Raw genomic sequence first — 26,551 nt, 5'->3', positions numbered from 1 at the left:
GAACAGAAGAAAGTTTTATGGGTTTAGATTAGAATAGACTGATGCAAACATCCTTTGGGTGACAAAGTGTAAAGTTTCGTCGCCGTTTACAGTATGCTATTCTAAAGGATGCTTTAAGAAAAAAAGTTACATTTCAATTTGTAGACAGTACAACTTGACTACATTTCCCAGACTCCTCCCTGCACATGACGTCACCATCAGCCCAACCCGCAGTTCCTTATGTGGTGGATCCTCCGGACAGAAGCGGAGCGACGCCGCGGACCATGGCAGACACGGAGGACCCGGGTCCAGGCGCGGCAACTGAGCCGGACACCCCGCGCACAGTCCGGCCACACAACGTCTCGTTCAGCGAGAGCGTTCAGCCCGCGGTCGGGATGGTTAGCCAACTACTGAACCAGCAGTCGTCCCTGAAGTTCGACAAAAACATCAAACAGGCCTTCTACAACACAGGCGCGATGATCTTCGTGGCGATCTGTTGCGGGGCAGCGGTGCTGGTTTACTTCATCCTGGAGGCTTTCCTTCGGCCGCTGCTGTGGGCAGTGCTATGCGGCACCTTCCTGCACCCCTTCAAGTACTCGCTCGCCCGCCTCGGCCGCTCCTGGCTCAGCGGTCTGCAGGACAGCGGCACGCCGATAGTGGTTGGGACACTCCTGGTGCCGGTGTGGTGCGTGAACCAAGGGGTGGACAGTCTGGGCGGACTGGTCGTGGATCGGCTCAATGTACTGCTGGCAGTCGGGGCCGGTGTACCCCTGCTTTACTTCTTATATCTATTCTGGAGCGTCATTGGCATGCAGATGATCCTCAGCCACTTCTGTAGCATCATCTGTTTCGGCCTGGATTGTTTCAGCGCGGTGTGGGTGAGTGTTGTGTTTATGACTTGACCCTTTATTTACAGTCTATGGACCTGATACATGAATGGGCCGAGACACGCCTCCTGTCAGACAATACACAGGTGAAGGTTCTTCTGAAACAGCCAATCATCTTTCTTGATTAGCATTTTTAGCCTCTGCATAAAGGATATTGGTCCCCAAAGATTTTCAAGAACAATGATTTTTTTTTTACTTAAAAAGAGTTATTTTAAACCTTAAAACATTTTCACAGTCCTTTAAACAAAAACGGGGTTTACTCATTCCTCAGTGAGAAATGTTTAATTATTTAGAGTGTAATTAAAATATAATAAAGTGTCGTAAAGTGTAGATGTGTATTGGGTTTTTTTGTATAAACTGCCATGCCATATCTTCCTAATTTAAAAATACAAATGTTATCCTTTAGAGCAGGGATGCCCAAACTTGTTGTGAAGGGCCAAAAACCAAACTTGATCGAGGGCTGTGGGCCGAAGTTGAATCTATCAAACTGTATTTCATTAAATTTGCTAATTTGTTTGCTTATTATTTAAAAATATCTATAAAAAGTTGCTTCAAAACATGTTAAATGATGATGCAGTATAAATTGTAACATTTTATAATCAACTTATAGTAAATCCCATTTATAACACAAGGGCGCTCAATACACTAGTCGAGCTGGGCCTGCCTTTGACTTGATTTGCTCACTGATGTCTTGTGCTTTGTCCTCTATCTGTCTGACAGTATTTACATTTTAAAAGTCTGATTCATATGAAAATTTTTTATTTTAGTTGGCTTTTTTGTATCTCTTCTATTAAACAAAGAAACAAAATGGTATACATTAAATTCGAAATGACAATCTCTGTCAAAGGCATTCATAAAAAAATTTCTGTCACCATAGATTAACTCATTCTGACTCCTGATGTGTCACATTTTTCTCTCTTTCATCATACAGAAACCTTCAAATTTACATTGCAAATCTGTCAACTGATATGGTAGAGAGATGCATCAGATAACCAAACCATGTGGAAATATGTAAAACATGCCTATGATATGAACCCATTTGGTCATGTGAAAGATATGTAATTTCTTAGTATGTGTGACTGGGAATTGGAGCATGACATGCCAGATGCTAAAAATATATAGCCCTAAGGTTGCACACACTCCCAATGATAAATTATAAAGCGTAGTTCAAGAAAGGCTACAAGAACTTGACTAGACTAGATTTCACCCTGACCTTCAGTTCGCAACTTTCGATTTACTTGCCTCTTGGGCTTTATTTAATTCAAGTCATGTGATGACTGTTCTTAGTCCAAAACATCAGCAGCAGCAAAAGCCCCATTTATAAATATATTATCTAGAACAGTTTCTTAAATTAAAGTCTTCATACTCCCTTTCCCATTAGAGCTGTGAACAAACATGCTGAGGTATTTTGAGATTATAAAGGTGCCAAATATTTGGCACAGTAGTTACCAGAGATACCTTAATGTTCTCTCTTTCTCAGGTTGGCACGTTAGTCTTGGGCTACGTGTTGGCTGTGGCATTCAAGTGGACTCCTAGCATGGAAGGTTACTTGCGTACAATGTCTGTACCCGTATGGACGGTACTCATTTTCTACTTGGGTAATACCCTTTTTAAACAGTATATATATTTTTTGTAAGTCCCTGTGCTGTCAAAATAACAACTTTGTTTCCGAAATACACCTGCCAAACAGAAAACAACAACACTTATGGTCTAAATGTTCTCTGTTTTTTTCAGTTTCTCTGACAGGGTCGTGGCGTGTGCCTGTGTTTGTGGTGGTGGTCTTACTGCTGATAGTTGGCTCTCAGGAGAAGACTGCTGTTTCAGGGAAAGGTGAACAGACTTGCGCTCCAGCTTTTTTCCTTGATCACCCTTGTTTTTGGTGCCCTCTGACTTTTGCTCCTCTTCTGTTTCTGGCTCAGGTGAGCTGTCTGGTCAGGTGTTGTCCTTTGCTGCTAACACAATCTTCATGGCAATCTCCTGCAGAAATGTCACCCACGGTGAGAAGATACAGGACGAGATGAGCACCAAAGAAAAATCCAAAGGTGATGCAAAAAAAATAAAAACACAGTTGATAAGTCTTGATGATGTTTGAAGTCATATGTTTTCACAGCTGATTAAGATGGAAATTGTATGGAATTGTGGAAAATTGACTTAAATATACCTAATAAGACTTCAGTCAGTGTGAGATAAGAGTCAGTGTGGGTCTGGTTTTGACCATCTCAGCAAGTTGATATACTCACAATCATGCTCATGATCTGGTGTTTTCAGTGTCTCAGGGTAGTTTGGTTTACTGTAAATGCTGTAAAATTAATGTCTGCAATTGCAGCAGCAAGTATAATGACCATTTGGTAATGCAATGGGCAAATTATATTAGTGATGCATGATTTAATGGTGCATATGATCTGTTGTTATTATTATTGGGATTATTGGAACATTCAATTTTGGAAATATTATTTTCAACTCTTGATCCATCTTGAGATATGTGCTTCTGGCCATGAGTGTTTTGATTAGAGCCTTTCACATGATGTGACATGCCGCACGCACAAAGCAGATTAGCAGAGTTTATACTCGAGGGAAGACAAGATGTCGGGAGTGTAGGGTTTTTTACCATGGAAAAAAGAGGAATTCAAAACTGCAGTTTGGAAATGATTTGGGGAAAAGAAAGATCTAGATGTTTTCTATAATTTCCCTTGTGTTCTGCAGTTAACAGTAAAAAAAAAAAAAAAAAAAAAAAAAAAATATATATATATATATATATATATATATATATATATATATATATATATATATATATATATAGTCCCTGGAAGCATTTGTAAACCAGACACAGAAACCTAGCTGTCTTTAACACGCATGTGATTTTGTTTACAATTTCTTGTTTATTAGCAAAAATAGCATTGTGAAGGCAAACCACAACAAATAAAAAAGAAATCTACACCGTGTTTGGTCCAGACTAAAGCAAGCAAACGATTGGACTTTCTTTAAACCTAAAACCTTAAAATTCTTCTTGGTAGTTTTCATAGTGTAAACTAAAATGATTTATAACTGAAATATTAAAGGGTCACATTATTCTTTTTAGACTTTTAGCTTCCTTTAGTGCATAATTTCGCTATTGGGCATAAAATTATCTGCAAAGTTTGAATGTAATTCTCAATATCAGTAACATGTGTCTGAACTGGCGAATATGCTATTAATTCAACTTATCACCCAGCTTCAAAAGCATTTTCATTTCACAGATAAAACACAGTAGTGAAATATGAAGTATACAGTAGTGAATCTAAAATACCAAAATAATTAGATGAGAAAAACAGAAAAAAAGAGTTACTTTTCAAGTGTTGTATAATGAATTTCATGGCATTTTGCGAGACCAAAGATCTGTATTTTCAGAGGTATTGTTCTGCAGTTTCCATACTACTGTCATTTTGCTAACAATTATTTCAACCCTTCTTCGCCTCACAGACTCTATAGACACCCCGAAGGGTCTCTTCAACATTCCCTCATCCCGACGACGTAGCAGACTAGAATTCAGGGGTTTCCAGCCGAAACAGAAGACCAGCGATATCTACTTTGTGCTGCTGGCCTGGGCGATAGTGCTGGTGCAGATCTGGCTCAACCTCTGGCTCTTACAGTTACTGCCAATCCCTGTTGCTGGTAAACTTGGTGTTCATGATCCTGAGGTCACAAGTTTAGGTCCACAGTTCATGATTTCATGAGTGAGTGTTTTATTTTCCAGTTTGGGTCTTGAAAAAGGCGGTTGTCCGTTTTGGGATGAAGGACTTCATCGGGCGAACTCTAGCCCAGTGGTGGACGGTATCCGAGAAGTTCGTCAAAGACAGAGAGGATGCTCTTCTGCCTGGACCGATCAAAGGCCTGACACATTTCTTGCTTCGCGTGGACACTAAGGTAATGCCTTATGTAGACAAACCCACACAAAAGTGCTCGCCTGTCTGCTGACCCACTGTCCTTCACAACACTTGCCTGTTGCCACATGCGCACATTTATTTTTGGATGCGACAGAAGTCTGTGGTTAAAAAGAAGAACTGAATGTGGTTGTGGCTTGCTGATTCTCTATTTCTCTTACACCACTAAGGCAAGAAACATCCATAACTGACCGAATAAATGCTGTGGAGCTTAGATGGGGATGTTTCTGTTTATATCACGACTTTAAAAATTTATTATTTAGCAGATTTCTTTTTCCATGAGTGAGTTAAATTGTAAGAACATAATATAAGCTACTTCCTCTATCATATCAGCTCAAGGGCTCTGATAAAATCTGAATGTAGCTTTTTTTGTCTTTGCACATGCTTTTTGTAGCTAGCAGTTATCATTCTGCTGTTTGAGGTTTATGACATGAGGAAGTCAACTCGATGTTCTCAAAAATGTGCTAGCAGTTTCTCAGTAACTCCTTCAGTTGAATAAGTTTGAGCTGTGAAAAAGAACCCACTGTTGCAGTCAGTCTAGATGAAACTCTACACCCCTAAGAAAGCATTTGCCCACTCCTCCCTGACCTTGTAGTAATCCAGTAGAATAACGCAGTGCCTGATTTCAGTTTTGCCTTCTTTCATTCTTTCATGCTGAGTCATTCATGTGGTCAAGAGCAAATGTATTGAGAACATGCAGGGGTCAAATATTAACACTCGACATGAAGCAAATGTAAGTAAACATTCAAGATGTAATCATGCCAGCTACATAAAGAACGGCAACATAAGACAAAAAAATCAAGCGTGGAAAGAAGATCTGACTTTCAGTGGTATTAGTTACACCGCTTCTGTCTTTGATCTGTGAGAAGTTTACAATCAGACTTTAAAGATGTATGAAAATATTATGTGTGATGGCACATACTCTACTGTAAAAGCGATATATTGTGCTCACCAAGGCTACGTTTTATGTAATTACAAATACTTTAATAATAGTAATATCACAGAATGATTTTACAAATTTAAATAACTGTTTTCTATTTGAATATATTTTGAACACCTGTGAATACAAAGCTAAAGCTTTAGCATTATTATTCCAGTCACATCGTTTAGAAATCATACCAATAAGCTCAGTACGTATTTATTACTATTATCTGTTGAAGCAGTTTAAGATTTTTGTGAAAAGTATAAACAAATAGGACAACAAAGTATTCTGAGTATTATTACTAACTATTTTAAAACGGCATTTATGTGACAGAAATATTCTTTGGCACTTCTAATCAGTTTAATACAATGAAATGCATCCTTCCTAAAAGTGTTCATTTCTTAAATTTAGACACCATGCATTTTTCTGACTCCATCTATTTTTAACAGTACTGTTTGTGACTTTAATTGTAATATAGACACCAAAACAAATGTAATTTTTTTCCTTTAGTAGATTTATTTTAGGTGAGACAGAAATATCATCATACCTACAACATAAATAACATTAACGCATATAGATATACAAAACATGCCAGAACATCAATCATTAGTACAATTCACCAAACAAGAAATTACCAGGAAAACATAATCATACACTAAATAAGTATATAAAAATTAGGGTAAAATATTACATACAGTTGAAGTCAGAATAATTACCCCCCCCCCCCCTTTTTTTTTTCTACCCAATTTCTGTTAACCGAGAGCATATTATTTCAACACGTTTCTAAACATAATAGTTTTAATAACTCATCTCTAACAACTCATTTATTTTATCTTCGTTATGATGACAGTAAATAATATTTGACTAGATATTTTTCAAGATACTTCTATACAGCTTAAAGTGACATTTAAAGGCTTAACTAGGTTAATGAGGTTTACTTGGCAGGTTAGAATAATTAGGCAAGTTTTATAATGATGGTTTGTTCAGTGGACTGTTAAAAAAATATAGCTTAAATGGGCTAATAATATTGACCTTAAAATTATTTAAAAAAAATTAAAAATAATTATTCTAGCCGAAATGAAACAAATAAGACTTTCTCCAGAATGAAAAATATTATCAGATATACTGTAAAAATTTTCTTGCTCTGTCAAACATAATTTGGGAAATATTTAAAAAAGAAACAAAAAAAAAATCTAATTATTCTGTCTTTAACTGTGTGTATATACAGTTGAAGTCAGAATTATTAGCCCCCCATTGAATTTCTTTTTCTTTTTTTTAAATTTCCGAAACTATGTTTAATAGAGCAAAGACAATTTTACAGTATATCTGATAATATTTTTTCTTCTGGAAAAAGTCTTATTTGTTTTATTTTAACTAGAATAAAAACTGTTTTAAATTTCTTAATAGCCATTTAAAGGTCAAAATTATTAGCCTCTTTAAGCTATATTTTTTCGATAGTCTACAGAACAAACCATCGTTATATATATTGGTACATATCGGTACTCATTAAGAATGTCATTTTTAAATTTCATTATAATTGACTTAAAAGTAATGTTTGTTTGCTGTATTTATCAGCGTCTAAAGATTTATCGATTTTCGAATGGTGTATCAGTAGCTAAAATTATACTAACTGTTGTTGATTTTTATTTATTTTTATAATGGTGTATCCCTCACTGACCATGCAAAAGAATGAAAGAAGGTTAAAAAAAGACCCTCATAAGAGATTGATCACAGCAGACGTTTTGTCCCTCCTAAAGTCCACCAAATCACACCTTCTTGTCTTGTTCTGTTTTTGCCTTGAATCCACATTGATGTTTGCTGCTTTCCTGCATACTGATTGGTTGTTTCTAATAACCGTTTGTCTCTCTGTCTCCCTCCTCAAAGCTCTGGCATTGGCTTAACAAGCAGGTAAATCATTTGTGCTGGCAGGCGTACGAGAAAGAGAGAGAGAGAAAGAAAGAGCAAAGGGGAAGCGAGTGAAAGAATGACAGTGTGTGCTCCCATTAGAAGCTTTGGAGTGATGCTTTCCCCTGTTACCTACTGTCACCCCTCTATCTCTGGCTCACTGGCTTATGGCTGCTCCTGCTGTGTGGTGCTTTGTGCTGTGGAAGAGAAAGTGTGCTTTTGGATGTGATTAAGTTGATGGTGTACTAACTGTCTGAAAAATAAACCCAGAGAGTCCACCGTCTCTTCCACAGATTTAGGCCCAAAGTGTACTTCGGTTCTTACATGTAGGAACGTCATCAAACTTTTAAAGACAACAAAAACGATGGACACCCTCATTTATATGGAATTATGTGAGGGGATTAGAAGATGAAACTATATTTTAAATTAGTGATTAACAATATATCGATGGGGTGGCACGGTGGCTCAGTGGATAGCACTGTAATCTCACAGTGAGAAGGTCGCTGGTTCAAGTTTCGACTGGGTCAGTTGCCATTTCTTTGTGAAGTTTGCATGTTCTCCTCGTGTTCGTGTGGGTTTTCTCCAGGTGCTCCGGTTTCCTACACAGGTTTGGTTCTGCTGTAGCGACCTCTAAAATAGAGACTAAGCTAAAGGATAATGAATGAATGAATATATCGATGGCTTACGGAAAATGATTGATGATGATAAAAATATAGATCCACTTCAGACAGTTAAAATTTTAATTTTAATTTTAATAATTATAATTTAAAGTCAAAATTATTATTAATCTTGTTACATAAAAAATGTTTTTTGATTAATGAAGAGAAGACCGATTTTAGAAGAATGATTTTAGACAATAGTTTTATTTAAAAATTTCAAATAAATAATTTGTTTGCCATAATGATAGTCCATAATATTTTCAACTTATTTTAAAAGCTACCATTGAATTCAGCTTAAAGTGCAACTTACAGGCATAACTAGGCACATTACAGTGGGTTAATTAGGCAAGTGTTGGATAACAGTCGATTGTTCTGTAGTCAGTCAGAAAAAAAATCATCCCTTAAGGGGGTTAATAATATTGGTCATGATATTAAAATAATTTAAAATATACTTTTATACCAGCCAAACTAAAATATATAAGACATTCCTCAGAGGAAAAATACATTTATATTAAATTGTTGGAAATACCAACATAATCTCACGGCAATTCATAACTTTTTGATTTAGTGGCTATTTCGTATGAATTCGGACAATATAATCTGTACAATTAAGTAAAATTTGCTTATTGCTCAGTGGCGGTCGGGCTTAGGGGTGGGGTTCGGTGCCTCGCCTCCTTTTTTAAAACTGTACATTTTTGCATGACTGAACGCGACAAATTAGCCACTTAACTAACAAAACATGAACTACTTGCTTTTCTTCGTGAGATCAGGCTGGAAATACTGTTTAAATATTCCTGCTCCATTAAAAATTTTACATTTTAAAGTATTTTTAAAGGAAATTTCAATTTTTTTAATTTTTTAATAAAAATTAAGGACATAACACAGGATAACTAATAACTGTGATGTCAACTGTAGATATTTCATTGCATTTTTCTGCAGTTAAAGTTCATTGAAAAATGTAAATTCTATTGTCATTTACTCACTCTCCACTTAGCTATTGATGTCTTAGCATTTTTTTCCTTCTATGGATGTCATTGGTTACCAGTTTCCAACATTCTTCAAAATATCTTCCTTTGTAGAAAAAGCAATAAAGAAACTCATAAAGGTTTTAAAACCACTCAAGGGTGACTTTGAGTGTCAGTCCATCCATATTTTAAATCAGTTTAAGCAAAGTTTGAATATTTCTTATATGCATGTCAAGCATTGTGTTGAGATGGACTATTAGATAATAATACTAATTATTAATGATTCTTATTAATTTAATTTCTAAAGCATCTTTCAAACACCCAAGGACACTTTACAAAAGGTAAATAGAAAACAAGAAAAAAAGACGAGTAATAAAACAAAAGAATGCATGTTCTATTGGATTATGTCAGCTTTAATTTGGTGAATAATTTGTTTTATTCAGTTTATTCCTCTTAAACCAAATACAGTTTTTACTTATTATAACTGCAGTATGTATTTTCTCACAGTGAAAATAGGCATAGAAGCTGGCATGACTTTAAACACAAACAAACAGAAAGCAAAAATTAAGGCAATCAGTTAAAATGTAGTAAATGAGTTTTGGGAGCGGCTTTAAAGGTCTGGAGTGAGGAAATAACTCAAAGATCAAGTCTTATTCTTTGAAAATCTGTGCAATAACAAAACCGAAGTATACTTTGGACTTCAGGCGTGTGATGGGCTGGTTGTGTTATGAGTGTGTGAGATGATGTAGGGAGAGAACAGACAGTGGTACTGGAGCTTTGGGTGAAGGGATGGACTGAGAGTAAGGCTGGTTGTGTTGCTGGATACTTAGGAGGTGTAGACAGGTTTGGTAAAGGATTTTTTTTTTGTTTGTCTGATTTACAAGGTATTATAAAGATGACAATCTAAGGTATAAATGACAGTCTTGATCTCTACGTAAACAACTCGGTACATGACACAAATATGAGGAGACTTCACCGTTGATTTCAGCTTTTTGATGTTAGCAGGCTGATTAGCTGAATGCTTTATGCTCTATTAAGCATAACAAAGCTCACGTCTGTGTCCAGTTAAATCATTAATTTTAATTTCACAATTGTCGTTTATATATATATATATATATATACATATATATATATATATATATATATATATATATATATATATATATATATATATATATATATATATATATATATATATATATACAAATAAAATACAACAACATTTAATTTGATCTATAACAGTGTAATTTACACTACAATTTTAAAGTTTGTGGTTTTGTATCTTGTTTTTAAAGGAAATTATTGAAGTTATTCAGTAAGGATGCATTAAAAGAGTAGTCCACTTCCAGAATGATTGGTCAACCCAAAATCACAATTGATACATTTGATGGTCACCAATAACTTTATATAGCTATACTGTTTGGATACCATCGTTTTCTTTTTTCAATGATCTATTATCAAAATATCAGAAGACTGGAACTGGAGGGTAAGTAAATAATGACAGAATTTTCTTTCTGAAAGTGAACTATTTTTCTTTATTATTGTAAAAAAGAATATTGCTAAAAAATGTTACAAAATGTTGATCAAATATAAAGTGAACTTAATCAGAAATCTGAACATTCTGCGCAAAATAATGTTAAAAAACATTTCTTGTCATCATCAGCATATTAGAGTGATTTCTGAATAGTCATGTTGCACTGAAAACGGGAGATTACATTTGAAATATTAATACATTTTTTTTTTAGCAATAATGGTTTTATTTTGGAATAATATTTCATAGTATTTCTGTTTCTGTTGCATGTTTGTTTAAATAAATGCATCCTTAGTGAGACTTCTTTCAAAAACATGTAAAGAAAATCTTAAACAAGCTCAAACCTTTGAATAGTGTGCTTGCTTTTAGCGTCTTTTGACATCTTGGGTTTGTTCATTGTTTTTGCGATACATTAATTTCTGGGTAACAGCACATCAATTGTAATTAATTGCTTGGCTTTAGAAATAACACTCTATTACTAAGGGAATGGAACATAATAGTTGTTTTAGGCTACTTTAAATTATAATTATTGCAGCTTTGTAATAGTTTTCTTGACAAACAATTGCTTCCATTTGTTAAGTGATGATAATTCCTCACAATATTCTGTTGTTAGTTTAGTCTTTGCTTTATGTCATAGTTCACGCTCCATGTAGCATCTCCTGGTTGTGTCAGATTAAGATGAGTTTGACTAGGGCTCAACAGGAGCAGATGGTGATGAGGTTATTTTCAGGTCTGGTTGTATGTCTCTCCCCTCAGGAATCTTAAGGCTTTTGCCAGCAATGCTTTTAAACGGCATATTATGCTTTTAGGTTTTGAAGAAAAAGTGAGGCTGCCTTTTCTTGTTTTTAATCTTTCTTTTAATTTCCTTAACAAAGTTAACTCTAATCCATCTAATCCATCACCAACATTACCAGGTTAGGTTTGTTTGTGATGTTAACACCTAACACTATGGTACCAGGAGACATGGATTAGACATGCAAGTGCCACCCACTGCGTGGGTGAGCGAAGAAACCAAAATCCACCTGCCAAATATACAAAAATCTGGTGTTTACAACCTCTCACAGTTTCCTCACAAGATCAACATCAGTTGTGCTGTTAGCTTGTTCATTTAGCTGTTTGTTTGCAGGTCTGAGAGTTATTTAATGAAAAAAGTCAGAATGTTTTTGACTTATGAAGGAATTAGATGTCTGATTAAGATCAAATAGGACTGGATAAATAAACCTCTCTGAACCTCAGAACTGATCATATGCCTGTCCCATTTTTAGTCAATAACAATAGAAAGTTCTTCTTTTATATTTTATTTGTATTTAATGTTTTTTAGTGTGTAATGGGGGTGTTTGCGAATATAAAATGTCCGCAGGATTTTAAAGCTCTGATAAATACTTAAGGTTTCTCCAAACAATAGTTTTTTCTGAACTGCCTGAAATGAATCATCTGTAATTTCAGTCTTATTTCCTGCACAAACCAGCATATGTTTATTTTTTTTAAAAAAAGCATAATGGCGGCCTATGCTTTTCATTGACTCCCTGTCAGTATTTTTTTTCTCAAATGCTGTAGCTGAGACATGCGAGAGTTTGGCTAGTAGTCGACAACATGTCAAGAAGACTTTTTTTTGTGCTACAAATAGAAATCCAATTTGCATGTAATTTCAAAGCAGAAGGACTCTGGGCTCAAATGCATACGGTAGAACGGGATCAACAATTCTATTTATATAACTGTATACAAGTGGTGAGGAAGCCTCTGAAGTAAAAATGTTGATATTTTCCATGACCAAAAGTCATTTCATTTCTGAATAATAATCACTGTAAGTAATATAATGATCACAACAGTGAGCACTTCCTGCTCCTACTCTGATTGGTCAAGACAGAAGTTACAACCCTGAGACCTTTGTTCATTTTCAGAACACAGATGAAGATATTTTGAGGACTCTCTCATGCCCATAGACTGCAACATTCCTGAGACATTCAAAGTCCAAAAATAAACCAAACATTTAGCAATGTTAAATTCCATGATTTCCATGATTTGGTAGCTTTGTGTATTTTCAGTGGAAGAGCATCAAAAAATCTTTGTTCATCTGCATTATCTCTCTCGCATCAGATCAGGGTGTATGTTTAATGGCAATACTTTATATTGCCTGTAGTGGAGTCGGTAGTGCAACTTGCAAGCAAACAATTGCCGTAGTAAACATTCACCATGGAGTGCGTTGGCGTAGGTTGGCGTAGCATAATAGTTGCACTTTCATTTTTCATTTTGGTCTGTTCCTCGAAAAGTAGTAAAATATTAGATTTGTGTCAGTAAAGTTTTAATCACAAAACACCCATCAGATTATTTATTAGACCTTTCAGAACATTAGAATTTTCTGCTCTGAACACAATGTAGTTGTTTTTGTTGTCTGTGCCTTTAATGCTAGTTCTCCCCACCCACCGTTCACACGTGCCTCAGAGTGTGCATTAATCTCTGCCTTGGCTGCGTCAAATAAGCAGCACAATGACAGACATAAAGGAAGCAGATGTCTTGTAGCGCTTCTAAGAAATACTACAGTAAGACTTTTCCCAATGATTATTTGATGTGGAGTTAACAAGTCACAAACAATGTCATTACAAAGTTTACGCACACATACAGCAAGGTACGTTTTACCTTGCACTGTTTTTTTGCATGGCAGATGTGATAAGTGGATAGAGATTAATATCCACTGCTGTATGGACATCCGTTATGTTAATGTACAAAATAAACCTGATTTAACGTCTACAAACCGGGATTGAAGCGTCTTCTTTTAGAATTGTACTGATATGCAGCTATGGTGATAATGTAAAGACGGTAAAATCGCTGTAATTTATTACAAACATGGCATGCATGGCATGTTTTAAAAATGTTTTAAACTTGTAAATCTAATTCTTGATCACATTTGATAATAATTGATGATCACAGAGAGCTGAACAGATCTTTTAATCCCAGTTGCTTTGCACACGTCCTGCCTTGTTGAAATGATTATATGCGTTACTACGGAGACATGTTAATATGCAGTTGTCAGTCAAAACGGTGGGCGGGAAAACTGCACTCCAACAACACTTTGCAGTCTGCCTCAAAATGGAGGGGTTTGGATCCTATTTTAACGTCACAAAGTAAAAAAAAAAAAAGATAGACTTATTGTCTTTATATCAGTATTTACATGACTGTGGAAACACTATACCTACAAACAGTTCTGTCCAAACAGCTTACAAAAAATTATTATAGGTGCCCTTTAAAGTCTCCTTTACACTAGGTATTTTATTGATCCAATTATAAGGTTTGTCTACTTGCAGCTATTCCAGAGGGAGTGTAAAACACATTCTAACAGAACGCCTTCTCTCTACATTCTGACTAAATTTTAAAATTAGTTTTAAAGTCTTCTTTTAAAAGTCAAAAAAAAAAAAAAAAGAAGCACAGTAGTTTCAAGCTAGTCCTGATTCCAGCAAAAATCCACATGCTCGTTGACTGTAGTTTTTTGTCTATCAGAACAGGAACAAAAGCTACTGGTCTTCTTTTTTAATTGGGGTTCTTTTACATTGAAATGTAATTTGACAATATAAAAACCTCATAAACATATCAGACCTATAAACCTTTTGTCAAAAAATAAATAAATAAAGAAAACATTGTAAGTGCATAAAAGCAATACAATTTAACATGTTCTTGGTATAAACATGGCCCAAAGAACTGTCTGCACAAAAAAAAAAAAAAAGTACATTGTTGCTGAAAGTACATTGTTGCTGAAGTTTGGCAGAGGGAATCAGGTTTCTGTGCTGTCACACACTTGTATGAATGGCCACACTTGTTTTACTGAAACTGATTTCTCCTTCTCTGTCTGTCTTATATCTTTTTGCAGATGATAGTGTGGCTGGAGCGCTCCCTGGATAAGCTGATCAGTATTTTCATTATCTTCCTGCTGGTAACTGGCACACTGCTCATGGCCTTGCTGCTCACAGCTATGGTACCGTGTTTTACAAACCACTGAACATGGGTTGATAATGTCGGATGTGTCTAATCCTTTAGTCTGTAAAACATCATCTCTCACCGATTGTATTTTTGTTTACAGGTACACCAAGAGAGCGTTCATATCATTGAGGTCACCAGTAACCTGATCAACGAGACCGTGTCCAACCACCCAGAGTGGGCCAAGTAAGTTGAAACACACATTTAACGCAGTTAAGTCAGGAATCTTCTGGAAATGTTGTGAAACAGACGACGTGTGTGTTGCAGCTGGCTTCCAGAGGCCCAAGTTGTCCAGAAGGCTTTAAACTCTGCTGCCACCAATGTTTACCAACACGGGAGAGAATGGATCACGCATAAGGTCAGAGTTAAGAGTATGATAAATTTAAAAAGACAGAATAAGGAAAGGTGAAAAATAAGCATCAGAATAAAAATATTACCAGTATTAGTATTTCATATAAATCTTTGACTGTATTCTTTTCAAGTATTTTGGAGTAATATAATTGACCAATCAGTAATATATCAAAACAAATAATGGGAGTAACTGATAAAAAATTTGTTATTCTGTAAAAACCTTCTCTTGTGTCACTCTCAAATTTAATTTCAGTCATTTCAGTTATTTTACATGCTTTCAAATAAAAATAAAAATAAATTCAGGACTTAAATGGGTAGTTTACCCAAAAAAGTTAATTTGCTTAATATTTACTTTCCCTCAAGTTGTTCCAAAGTAATAATAAATAATAATAATTCCTTAAATTTATATAGCACTCAAAGTGCTTTACACATTTTTTGGGTGGAATCTCCTCATCCACCTCTAGTGTGCTGTCATATTGCGCAAGACCGCACGCCATGTTTTTTTTTTCGAAGAACATCCTGGGATTTTTAACAACCACAGAGAGATGTTTAATGCCTCATCTAAAAGAACTTATTGAACAGTATAGAGTCCTCATAAATATACTGGGGCTATAGGACCCACACAAGACCGCAGGTTCAGCTCCCACTTCGGACAGCAAAGTGGGCTTTTGTTCTGTTGAACACAAAAGAAGATATTTTGAAGAATGTTAGAAATTGGTAACCATTGATAACTATAGCATTCATAAATAAGGATTTTTGAAAATACCTTATTTTGTGTTTAACAGAAAATGGGCAAGTGGATTATTTTTAAGGGTGTGGAGGTTGGCGGGGGCCTAAATGATGACAGACTTCTTCATTTTTGGATGAGCTTTACTTTTAATTTAGGGGTAGGACATATTCCCAGCACATTTTTCTGGGATGATATTGTCCCAATATTTTTTTAAGTAATTCTTTAAGTAACTTACAGAAAAGTGTGCATTATATAAAAACCATAATGGTTCTCACTCTTTATAATCTGCAACAGACTAAATGTATTTTAATGTATGGTTTGTTAGGATAGCACAATATTTGGCTGTGATAAAACATAGAAAATTAACATTTAAAAACATTGAAATACTGAGAAAATAATCTTTAAATTGTCTAAATGAAGTGCTTAGCAATACATATTATGATTTAAAAATTAAATTTTGATGTGTTTACTGTAGGAATTGACATGTCTCCATGAAACATGACCTTTGCTTATTATTCTAATGATTTTTGCCATAAAAGTAAAAGCAATCATTTTGACTCTTACGTTGTATTTATGGCTGTTGCCACATATATACCCATGCAACATAAGACTGGTTTTGTGGTCCATGTCACATTTATAAATGCAGAGATTTGATGTGAGAAGTTGAATAATGTAATCATTTATGTTTGTGTGTGTGTGCATTGTAGCTTCATAAGATATTGGGTGATAAAGTAAACAACACAGCTGTGATTGAGAAACAAGTTTTGGAGCTGTGGGACCGTCTTTATCAGTCTTGGATTGTGAAGGTAATTAAAAAACTCAGCTGCACACAATCCATGTCTTGTAAAAGTTTTTTTTTTATTTCAGTCTGTGTGTTTTTGTATTGTAGAACGTGACTCACACTGGACGACTCCGTGGACACAAGCTACATATGCACAGGCAGAACAGCTGGCTGGGAGACATACTGGACTGGCAGGACATCGCCTCATTCCTGCAGGAGAATATTGAGACACTGCTTTCGGTTAGTGTTGTGGGTGTGTGTTTGTGAGTTTGCTGGGTTTTTAACTGACAGACTCATGAATATGTATTTTCTCCGCTAGATATTGGAGTCTCTGTGGGTGGTGATGAGTCGAAATGTTGGTTTACTGATATCCACAACAACAACGCTGCTTACCGTACTATTCCACAGCGGCACCGCACTGCTCAACTTTGCCCTGTCTTTGGTAACACACACACATACACACGCACACAAACAATCAGACTGATGTAATTACATTTTGAGGGCTGATTTTAATAATGATTGCTTGACAAAGCCAATACACTGAAATTCTATTTAGAGTTTTTTTTCTTTTTTCTTTTTTGTTAAATAATATTCAACAAATCTGATGGAATTTTACTTTTTTGGAGTTTTACCAAATATTTATAGAGTAAAGCTCAAAGAGCATTTATATTCATAGATTCACAATCTTCAGATCTTCATCAACATACCTTTCATTAGCAATGCCTAGCAACATGCTAATTCATGTCCAAAACAGCATTCTAATTCATGTTAAAAACATGGTAACAAGTTCATGTTGGAAGGATGAATTACATGTAAACCCATGCTAAAAACATAATACAGTATGTTAATTCATGCTAAAAACAAGCTAACAGCATGCTAATTCATGTTATTAGCATTAAATCATTGTGGAAATGTGTTCATTTGTTAGAGCATGCTAAAAACATGTTTATTCATGCTGAAAATATGCCAGGAAACATTAATACATGCTAGTAACATGCTAATTCATGGTAAAACATAATAACAGCATGCTAATTCATTTTAAAAACATGCTTAACTATGTTTCTAATGCTAGACACCTGTTTGCTAGCGGCTTTCTAAGTTATTTAGAAACGTATAGTAATCGATGCCAGCTATTCTAGAAACATGCTAATTCATGCTATCATACTGGAAACATGTTAGCAATGTTAACTCATGCTTGCAACATGCTAATTCATGTGGCTTTGTCCAGCCAACATCATCAACGTTTGTCAACAAACTTCACTCATCTAGTTACTCATTGTTTCTCTGGACATATAGGTGATTTTCCTGACCACACTTTTTTACCTGCTGAGCTCCAGTGGTGAATACTATAAACCTGTGAAATGGGTTATCAGCCTCACTCCCCTCTCCCAACCTGGACCCTCTTCAAACATAATCGGCCAGTCTGTGGAAGAGGCCATCAGGTACACATGTGCACAGGGACCAATGCTTTGTCTTACAAAGGTGGTTCTAAAAAACTTAACTCAAAAGACAAATAGCTATAGACACATCGATTTTTAGAAACGGGCAAACTGTCCTTTGCCTGGGCAAAATGCTTGCACTGCTGCACTCCATTACACAAAGCTTTGTTTGTTTTTAAGATATTTCAAAAAGATTTAAAAGGCACATTCTGGTCTGCCTTGTCAATGGCCGAAAGATGGAAGTAGTGAAACATTCGATAGTTGACAGCTGTTTCACCATAAAAATATTCATTATTTCAGTTAAATCCAGTGACAGAAACCTTTTTTTTCTCAAAATGCCTGTTTTAAATTTAAAACGATACGTTTTAAATTAATCAATTCTACATTTTGCCTTTGTAAGTGTGGTTCTGGAAGGCCCAATCCCAATTCTACCCCTTAGCCCTTCCTCTTTTCTCCGCCCTTAATTTTGCATGTTCACGCAGAGGACTAGGGGTGTTCCAATTCTCTTTAGGTTGAAGGCATTGTGCTAAGGGGAAGGGCTAGATACCACTTGTAATGGAGATTTTTCAGGGACCATACTTTCAGGGTAAGAAAATTTCCCAGAATACACAGTCTACAACCGCAGCATGGCTGCACACGGAAGTTAGGAGATGCACAAATTAGTATTTTTTGTCATTATTACGATTTTTACAACAGTTTAAATAAATAATTAAGATGTAAACCAGAAAAACAGATTAAAACTGAAAACTGGTTTATGGGAAGTAATCTGTTTTTATTTATTCATTTATTATCCTTTGGCTTAGTCCCTTTATTTTTCAACGGTCACCACAGCAGAATGAACCACCAACTTAGCCAGCATGTGTTTTACACATCAGATGCCCTTCCAACTGCACAGAATTGCCAACTGGCCCAGTCGGGACTCGAACCAGCAACAGTGTTAACCACTGAGCCACCATTTTGCTTGTTTTTATTTTTTGTTGATTGTAAATTGTATTACAAGATTTAGATTGAGATGTTTTTTTTTTTTTGTCCATATAGTATTTTTAAGGATATTTTGTTTATTCAAACAAACTCATTGTTTTGAAACTGGTGAGTAAATACTGACAGACCTTTTATTTTTTGCTGAACTTTCCCATTAACGCTAGTCAAAGATGCTGTACTATGCAGCTGCCACAAGAGGGCAAGACTGTTCCATCTCCATCTGACAAATTAGCATTTGTACAGACGATTTAACACGGGTTATCAGAACAATTGAAATGCGAGTGAAATTGACTGGTATTAATGTGCTGGTTAAAATTTGGAGGGTTCATCTGCAGGTAAGAGCGAAAAAAATTAGACTGAATAGGGTCACTATCCTGCCAGCGCTGCGGTGCCCTTGAGAAATATGCTTAATTCCTAGTTTCTCCACTTCAAATTAGCATAATGTAATTGGCTTAGATATAAACATCTGTTAGGTGTTTTTTAAAGCCCAATCACACATTTTCCTTCATAAAAAATGTCAGGAGCTGTGAAAGTGTTTTCTTTAACTGTGAGCACAGTGTTTGTGTGCTGATGCCGCCATTACCCAGAATGCACAGAGGTAATCCATTAGATAATTAGATGATCACACCAGTATGAACTAAAGGTGAGAAATATAGGTACTCTAGGTACTAAGGAGATATATGCTAAGGGGAGGTATATAGGTAAACTAAGGAGAGAAAAGGCTTTTGTGTGTTTACTCTGTGTCTCAGTGTGTTTTCTGTGCAGGGGTGTGTTTGATGCTTCTCTGAAGATGGCTGGATTCTATGGCCTGTACACTTGGCTCACACACACAATATTTGGCATCAACATTGTCTTCATACCTTCTGGTAAGATTAAAATACAGATTTCCACTTCCTGTCTTGAGCATGTTTCTCAACGCATGTTTTGCACATTAACACTAGCGGTGGTAATTTCTAGATGACTCTCTTTTAATGATTGCCAGTGTATTATTACTTTATTATACTGTTATTGTAAAATAGAATTTATATTGGAGCGATACATAAATATGGGCAGCAAATTTAATAATATTCTATTTTTGCATATACATTAGATTAGTCAGTACTGAAGCCAAATCCCAGAATTTTGCATAAATGTAAATGTATTATCTTTCTATTTGTAAAGATGTTTGGAGACTAAAATAATAGTTTTTATAAATATATCTGTTTATTAAATAGATTTTGTTCATTCATTCATTTTTTTGTCGGCTTAGTCCCTTTATTAAATCGGGGTCGCCACAGCGGAACGAACCACCAACTTATCCAGCACATTTTTACGCAGCCGATGTCCTTCCAGCTGCAACACATCTCTGGGAACATCCACACACAGTCATTCACACACACACTCATACACTACGGACAATTTAGCCTACCCAATTCACCTGTACTGCATGTCTTTGGACTGTGGGGGAAACCAGAGCACCCGGAGGAAACCCACGCTAACGCAGGGAGAACATCCAAACTCCACAATGGCAACTGAGCCGAAGCTCCAACCAGCGACCCAGCAACCTTATTGCTGTGAGGCAACAGCAATACCTACTGCGCCACTGCTTACATATATTAATTATATTGGATAAAAAATGGAAAAGTTGGCAAGTTATTGTTTAATGATGGTTTGTTCTGTAGACTATCTAAAAAATAAATAGCTTAAAGGGGCTAATCATTTTGTCCTAAAAATGTTTTTGAAAAAAATAAAAAGCGGCTTTTATTCTAGCTGAAGACTTACTCCAGAAGAAAAAATAATATAGGAAATACTGTGAAAATGTCCTTGCTCTGTTAAACATCATTTGGGAAATATTTATAAATAAAAAAAAAAGAGGGGGTGATAATTCTGACTTCAACTGTATTATTATTATTAATACTACTACTACTACTACTAATAAAATAAATTAATAATAATAATAGTAATAATAAAAATAATAGAAGCAAGGGTGACACTGTGACGTAGTAGGTAGTGCTGTCGCCTCACAGCAAGAAGGTTGCTGGTTCGAGTCTCGGCTGGGTCAGTTGGTGTTTCTGTGTGGAGTTTAGATGTTCTCCCCACGTTTGCGTGGGTTTCCTCCGCATGCTCTGGTTTCCCCCACAGTCCAAAGACATGCAGTACAGGTGAATTGGGTAAGCTAAATTGTCCGTAGTGTATAAGTGTGTGTGGATGTTTCCCAGAGATGGGTTGCAGTTGGAAGGGCATCCCCTGCGTAAAACATATGCTGGATACGTTGCCGGTTTATTCCACTGTGGCAACCCCAGAATAATAAAGGCACTAAGCCGAAAAGAAAATGAATGAATGATAATAGAAGCATTGTTTCTTGCCATCTCAATAACAAATCAATATTCATTCATTCATTTACTTTTCGGCTTAGCCCCTTTATTAATCCGGGTTCGCCACAGCGGAATGAACCGCCAACCTATCCAACACATGTTTTATGCAGCCGATGTCCTTCCAACATGCAAACTGCACACAGAAATGCCAACTGAACCAGCCGAGGCTTGAACCAGCGACCTTCTTGCTGTGAGGCGACAGCACTACCTACTGCGCCACTGCGTCGCCTACAAATCAATATTCAAAAATATAATAAAAGGAAAAGGTTCTTTAAAATTTGTAATAAAGCACATCATTACATTAGTAAACTCTGAGTTTGAAATGTTACCATCAGGCAGGAGATTGAGAATTTTAAGATGCAGAATTAATTGGGTCAAGAACTCTTTTATTCCCTCTGCGTTTAATTATTGTATCATAATATGTAAGTGTTTATTAATTATTTATTTATTTGTATGTGTTATTTATCATTTTATGTAATGCTGTGTATGTGCCTCAGACCCTGAAACAAATTTCCTCACCTTAACCTTAATATTTCAAGAAATTATTTTTAGTTTTAATCAAATAAATGCAGTGTGTGCTTCTGCTTCTCACGATTTACTTGTTTTTCTGTCTTTCTCTTGTGCAGCAATGGCAGCAATCTTAGGTGCCGTGCCGTTTTTGGGCACATACTGGGCGGCTCTTCCAGCGGTGTTGGATTTGTGGTTGGCACAGGCTGAGGGAGTGAAGGCTCTACTGCTTCTCTTCTTCCATCTGCTGCCAACGTACTTTGTCGACACTGCCATATACTCTGACATATCAGGGTGTGTTTGTTTACAGTTTACAGATTAAACCATACACGACATTGTGGGTCAGGGCTGTCAGAAATGTAAACTAACCTGATTTCTTTTTTTAGGGTTACTTTTAGGGAGTGTAAAATTATTTGATCATGGTATTTGAGGGTCAATTTGAGGATTAATAATTATATATATTTAATAGCTAACCATGACTGCACAGGCCATCCCAATAATAAAATCACTTACTATGCTTATTATAATATTTATATTTCTTTGAAAAAAGATACAAAGTAGTTGAATACAGTCTGTTTAATTTTATATTCGGTTTTTTTTTTTTGTCAAAACATGTGAGAAGTATATGCTAAAATTTTATTTTTTGTTGTAATTATAATTTTTGTGAACTTTTTCATTAATTACAAATTTAGAATATTTTCAAATGTAAAAACAAAAATGCTTTGGAAGATTGATTTTAAAAGCCAGCGTTTATCAGTTCTGTTCTTGTTTGTGTACATTCATAAATCTCGATCACCGTTATTTAGATTAAATAAATGCTTGTATGTGCAGAGGTGGACATCCATATTTGACCGGCCTCGCAGTAGCAGGTGGAGCGTACTATTTGGGTCTGGAAGGTGCCATCATTGGACCCATCCTGCTCTGCATACTGGTGGTCGCATCCAACATCTACAGTGCCATGCTAATGAGCCCTAGCAGCAGCCAGCCAACGCCAGTGCAGAGCCACTTTCCTGGACATCACACCAGGTCATACATCTCATATAAAAGGGCTACATGTAGAATACAGAAACTAGTTTTTATAAACACCACTGCATGGTGGCCATTAATGAACCATAGCCAGCAACTAATAATTCATGCTCAACTTGTGCACGTGACAAGAGTTTAAAAATCAGCCTGACGGGTAACACAGACCAACCTACTCTCTCATTTATGAAGTTATGGTTTGTAAATTGTGTCGAAAGTCTGTCACTTTGCATGAAATCACTATCAGAATCCTGCTCTAACACTGCAAAAATGCTTTTCATACTTAGAGTTTTTGTCTTGTTTCTAGTCCAAATGTCTGAAACTTCTTAAATCAAGAAGCATTTTCTACACAAGCAAAACAATATTGTCTTGTTTTTAGATTAATAATCTCCCAAAAATGTAAGTAAACTTATTTCAAAGTGAAAAACAAGATTATGTTACTTAACCCATTGGCAGATAATTGTTTTAGGGAAAAACTCACTTACTTGTAACTGATTATTTCTGAAAATAAGACAGTATTTTTGCTTGTCTAGAAAAGGCTTCTTGATTTAATCATTGTTAAAAAAAGCATTTTAAGCAGTGAAGCAGGTCTCAAACAAAGGATAACTGAGTGAAATGCCACATCTTTAAAAACACAATATAATATAATGTAGATCACCATTTTGCGCATGATTTTCATTATCATTATTTGACGTATTTGAAGGCAAGGCAAGGCAAGTTTATTTATATAGCACATTTCATACACAGTGGCAATTCAAAGTGCTTTACATAAACAGGAATAAAAAAGACAAGTTTAGGAAAATAAAATGCAGACAATAAAAATTAATAAAAACAGATAAAAACAAATTAAAATGAGTTAAAATAGGTTATAAAAGAATGAAAAAGAAAACGAAAAACATAATAGTGCGATCTGTCGGACGCAGCACAGTGCTCATTTAGTAAAGGCACAGCTAAACAGATGTGTTTTCAGTCTTGATTTGAATGTGCCTAATGTTGGAGCACATCTGATCATTTCTGGAAGCTGATTCCAGCAGCGAGGGGCATAGTGGCTGAAGGCAGATTCACCCTGCTTTGATTGAGCTCTTGGAACTTCTAGTTTATATGATCCTAAAGATCTTTGAAGTGAGAAGTAGGTTGATCTTAACGAGGAGAGGCTTTAATTCTGTGAGGAAACAGCTGATCGGTCTGTTTAGCTTTAGCATGTTTAGCTTTAAACACTCATTTTAGAGTTGGCTATATCTGGAATTTACAGTAAAATAAATTCTGTTAACTTATAGGACAAATATGACATTAATTCAAATCCGCAAACCAGGGCTCCCACAATTCTTGAAAGTACCTAAAAGTACATGAATCTCAGACATGGATTCAAGGCTTGGAAAGTACTTCATAAACAAACACATGCCCTTAAAGTTGCTTGAATCGAAGTTGAAATTAATTTGTTTAGGGTTTAATTTCAATCGTACTCAATTGTCAAAAACAGAATGAAAAAAAATTATTCCTAAATTAAAAATCTTACATTTCTTATTTTACAATATTACTGACATCCAAAGGCAGAAGCACGAACCGCAGCTAAATGTTTACACATTTGACCACATTACAAATTCTGTGGAAGAACACGTATTGTGAACAACTTCGATGACAATTTCGCAAATTGTCAGTAATTTTCCAGAAAGGTCTGTAAGTGTGAAAGGGGCAATGATTGACTTTCGTAGGGACTTTCTTAGGTATAATTTAATAAACATTAAAAGCTAAGCAAGTTTGGGAATCAAGTTATTTCTGATATTTTTATTTTGGCTAGTAAAAGTTCTGAATGTCTGGTAACCTAAAAAATAAATTGGTAGTCAAATTGGCCAGAGCGTTAAAAAAGATATTTTCAGTTATATCCACAGGACTAGATGTGGTTCTGTGTCCTGATATATTCACATCGAAGTTCTTTCATTTTAAAGTAAAAGAAGTTGGAAATACCTGTGCAGTGATAAAATGAGGCAGTCATGAAGAGTCATGTTTTGTTATAAGCTGTTCACATGTTAGCAATAAAGTGATTAACATAAAAATTCTTCTCATCACATATAACTCATTTTATCATTACCCCCGTTAAAATCACCATCTTAATTCTGTCTTTTTCCTCTAAATTTTCAGGTCATTTGCAGAAACCCCAATGCAGCTGAAGAGGAGCAATGAATGAGAGTCATTTAAGCAGCCTGTCATGCTTGTTAACAGCTCCCCCTTCTCTAGGTTGTCCCATACAGCACTTTAAGACTTTAAAAAGAGGGCAAATTTTCCATATCTTTACCCTAAGGGTTCACACGCTACATTCTTCGCAAATGTAGCTCTCATAGCACATAGCATAATGATGCCCCTCGATGTCGACTTCTGTGCTAACAGTTCATTTAGCACTTAGCACTGTGATGCTAAATTTGTGTAATGCTAGGACACCAGGCTCCAAAAAGGCTGTACTGCTTGCACACTCCGGTGCAAAGTTTAGTTAGCAGGCCTGTGCTTTGTCTAGCACTGCACTGGCGAATGATGCTATCAGTTAGCATACTCACAACACTATATGTTTACATTATGCTTTACTGTAACAGTTCACCAATGTCCCATTTAGGCGGTAAATCACTGATTTTTTTTTTTATACAAACTGATATCTTATCCCATATTGTGGATGTGTTTGGCACTGTTGTTTATGAACAGACTTTTACTCCCTGATCCTACTATTTAAACAGTGTTATATCTTTCTGAACTCAAACATATACAGTTCATGTTCTACTGCCCATAGAATTACATGAATTTTCTCTATCAGGTTTGTTGTATTTGATTTTACATAGAATGAAACTCCACAGAATAATTTAGCAGCACTAAACCTATACAAATATCCTTTTTCAGGAGTATTTGTTCATGAACAAATTCTGTATACTGTAAAGTAGCTTAACTGAAACAATGTGAAACTCCTAGAGTGTTTGCATCTCACATAGTTGTATATTTATATTGCTATTTGTTGTCCCATCAGCTTTATACATTACCTCAGGCGTCGTAATGCATTTTTAAGTTTGTGTTGTTCTTGGGCTGAATCAGAGTGAGGTACATTGTGAGATTGATGTACTATGATGCATTTCTTCATCTGTTCCGCATTGATTTTATTTCACTTCCATCGCATAGCTTTATTAAAATCCCTGTTTTTATATTAATATATGGTAATTCCTCTTTGTACAAACAGCACTATTTGCTTAATGTATTGTTTTGTGTTCTGACGTTTAAGCAGTGTGCAGAAATACAGCTTTGGTAGCATTAAAGACAAATGCTGCTGGCAGAAATGATAATGCTTGTTTACAGGAGAGTAGAGATGGCTCCAAGTCAAGCTTGAATAAATTGCACTGAACAGAAGAAATACTTACTCTGCTGTTTCCCATTATTTGTTTTTCCAATTTATTTTGGCTAGAATATGCAAAAAGTGTGTTTTGGAAAAGTTGTCGATGAAGAGTGAAAGTGGATGTATTGTTTTTTTTTTAGTTTTACCAAATAATTGATATATAATTTGGTTAATTGTTGTGATGGCACATTACAAGCATGGCTTTATTATATTTTTAATGTGAAAAGAGTGGAGATGGGGTCACTAATAACATATTTTAATAAAACTGACTACATTTTAAA

The 26,551-nt window shown here is 35.5% G+C and overlaps 1 protein-coding gene across 3 annotated transcripts; it reads left to right on the top strand.

Annotated features, from left to right (window-relative positions):
* The first annotated feature begins 239 nt into the window (after positions 1-239).
* On the top strand, positions 240-26,551 carry tmem245 (transmembrane protein 245). 3 transcript variants are annotated; one of them, XM_087287132.1, is made up of 18 exons: positions 240-857; positions 2,347-2,464; positions 2,601-2,696; positions 2,786-2,908; positions 4,326-4,517; positions 4,600-4,769; positions 7,593-7,616; positions 14,631-14,735; positions 14,841-14,923; positions 15,005-15,095; positions 16,526-16,624; positions 16,708-16,839; positions 16,919-17,041; positions 17,896-18,041; positions 19,785-19,885; positions 22,000-22,174; positions 22,712-22,906; positions 25,043-26,551. In XM_087287132.1, exons 1-18 carry the CDS (start codon positions 264-266, stop codon positions 25,086-25,088), a joined length of 2,613 nt encoding a protein of 870 aa, XP_087143258.1. In that variant the 5' UTR covers positions 240-263; the 3' UTR covers positions 25,089-26,551. The 3 variants fall into 3 exon arrangements, 2 of the variants coding, with proteins under 2 accessions (XP_087143258.1, XP_087143259.1); XM_087287133.1 differs by lacking the exon at positions 7,593-7,616; XR_015511501.1 differs by lacking the exons at positions 7,593-7,616; positions 14,631-14,735; positions 14,841-14,923; ... (7 more) ...; positions 22,712-22,906; positions 25,043-26,551 and adding an exon at positions 5,970-6,500 and having other exon boundaries at positions 4,600-5,519.

This window comes from Danio rerio, chromosome 16, assembly GCF_052040795.2.
Source record: "Danio rerio strain M-AB ecotype USA chromosome 16, GRCz13ab, whole genome shotgun sequence".
Classification (NCBI taxonomy): domain Eukaryota; kingdom Metazoa; phylum Chordata; class Actinopteri; order Cypriniformes; family Danionidae; genus Danio; species Danio rerio.
This window is presented reverse-complemented; position numbering and strand designations above follow the sequence as displayed.

Coding starts and splice junctions, on each gene's coding strand:
- tmem245 (XM_087287132.1), top strand. CDS start 264: ATGGCAGACACGGAGGACCCGGGTCCAGGCGCGGCAACTGAGCCGGAC. Junction 2,697..2,785: donor GACTGCTGTTTCAGGGAAAG/GTGAACAGACTT, acceptor TTTCTGGCTCAG/GTGAGCTGTCTGGTCAGGTG. Junction 22,907..25,042: donor TTTCCTGGACATCACACCAG/GTCATACATCTC, acceptor CTAAATTTTCAG/GTCATTTGCAGAAACCCCAA.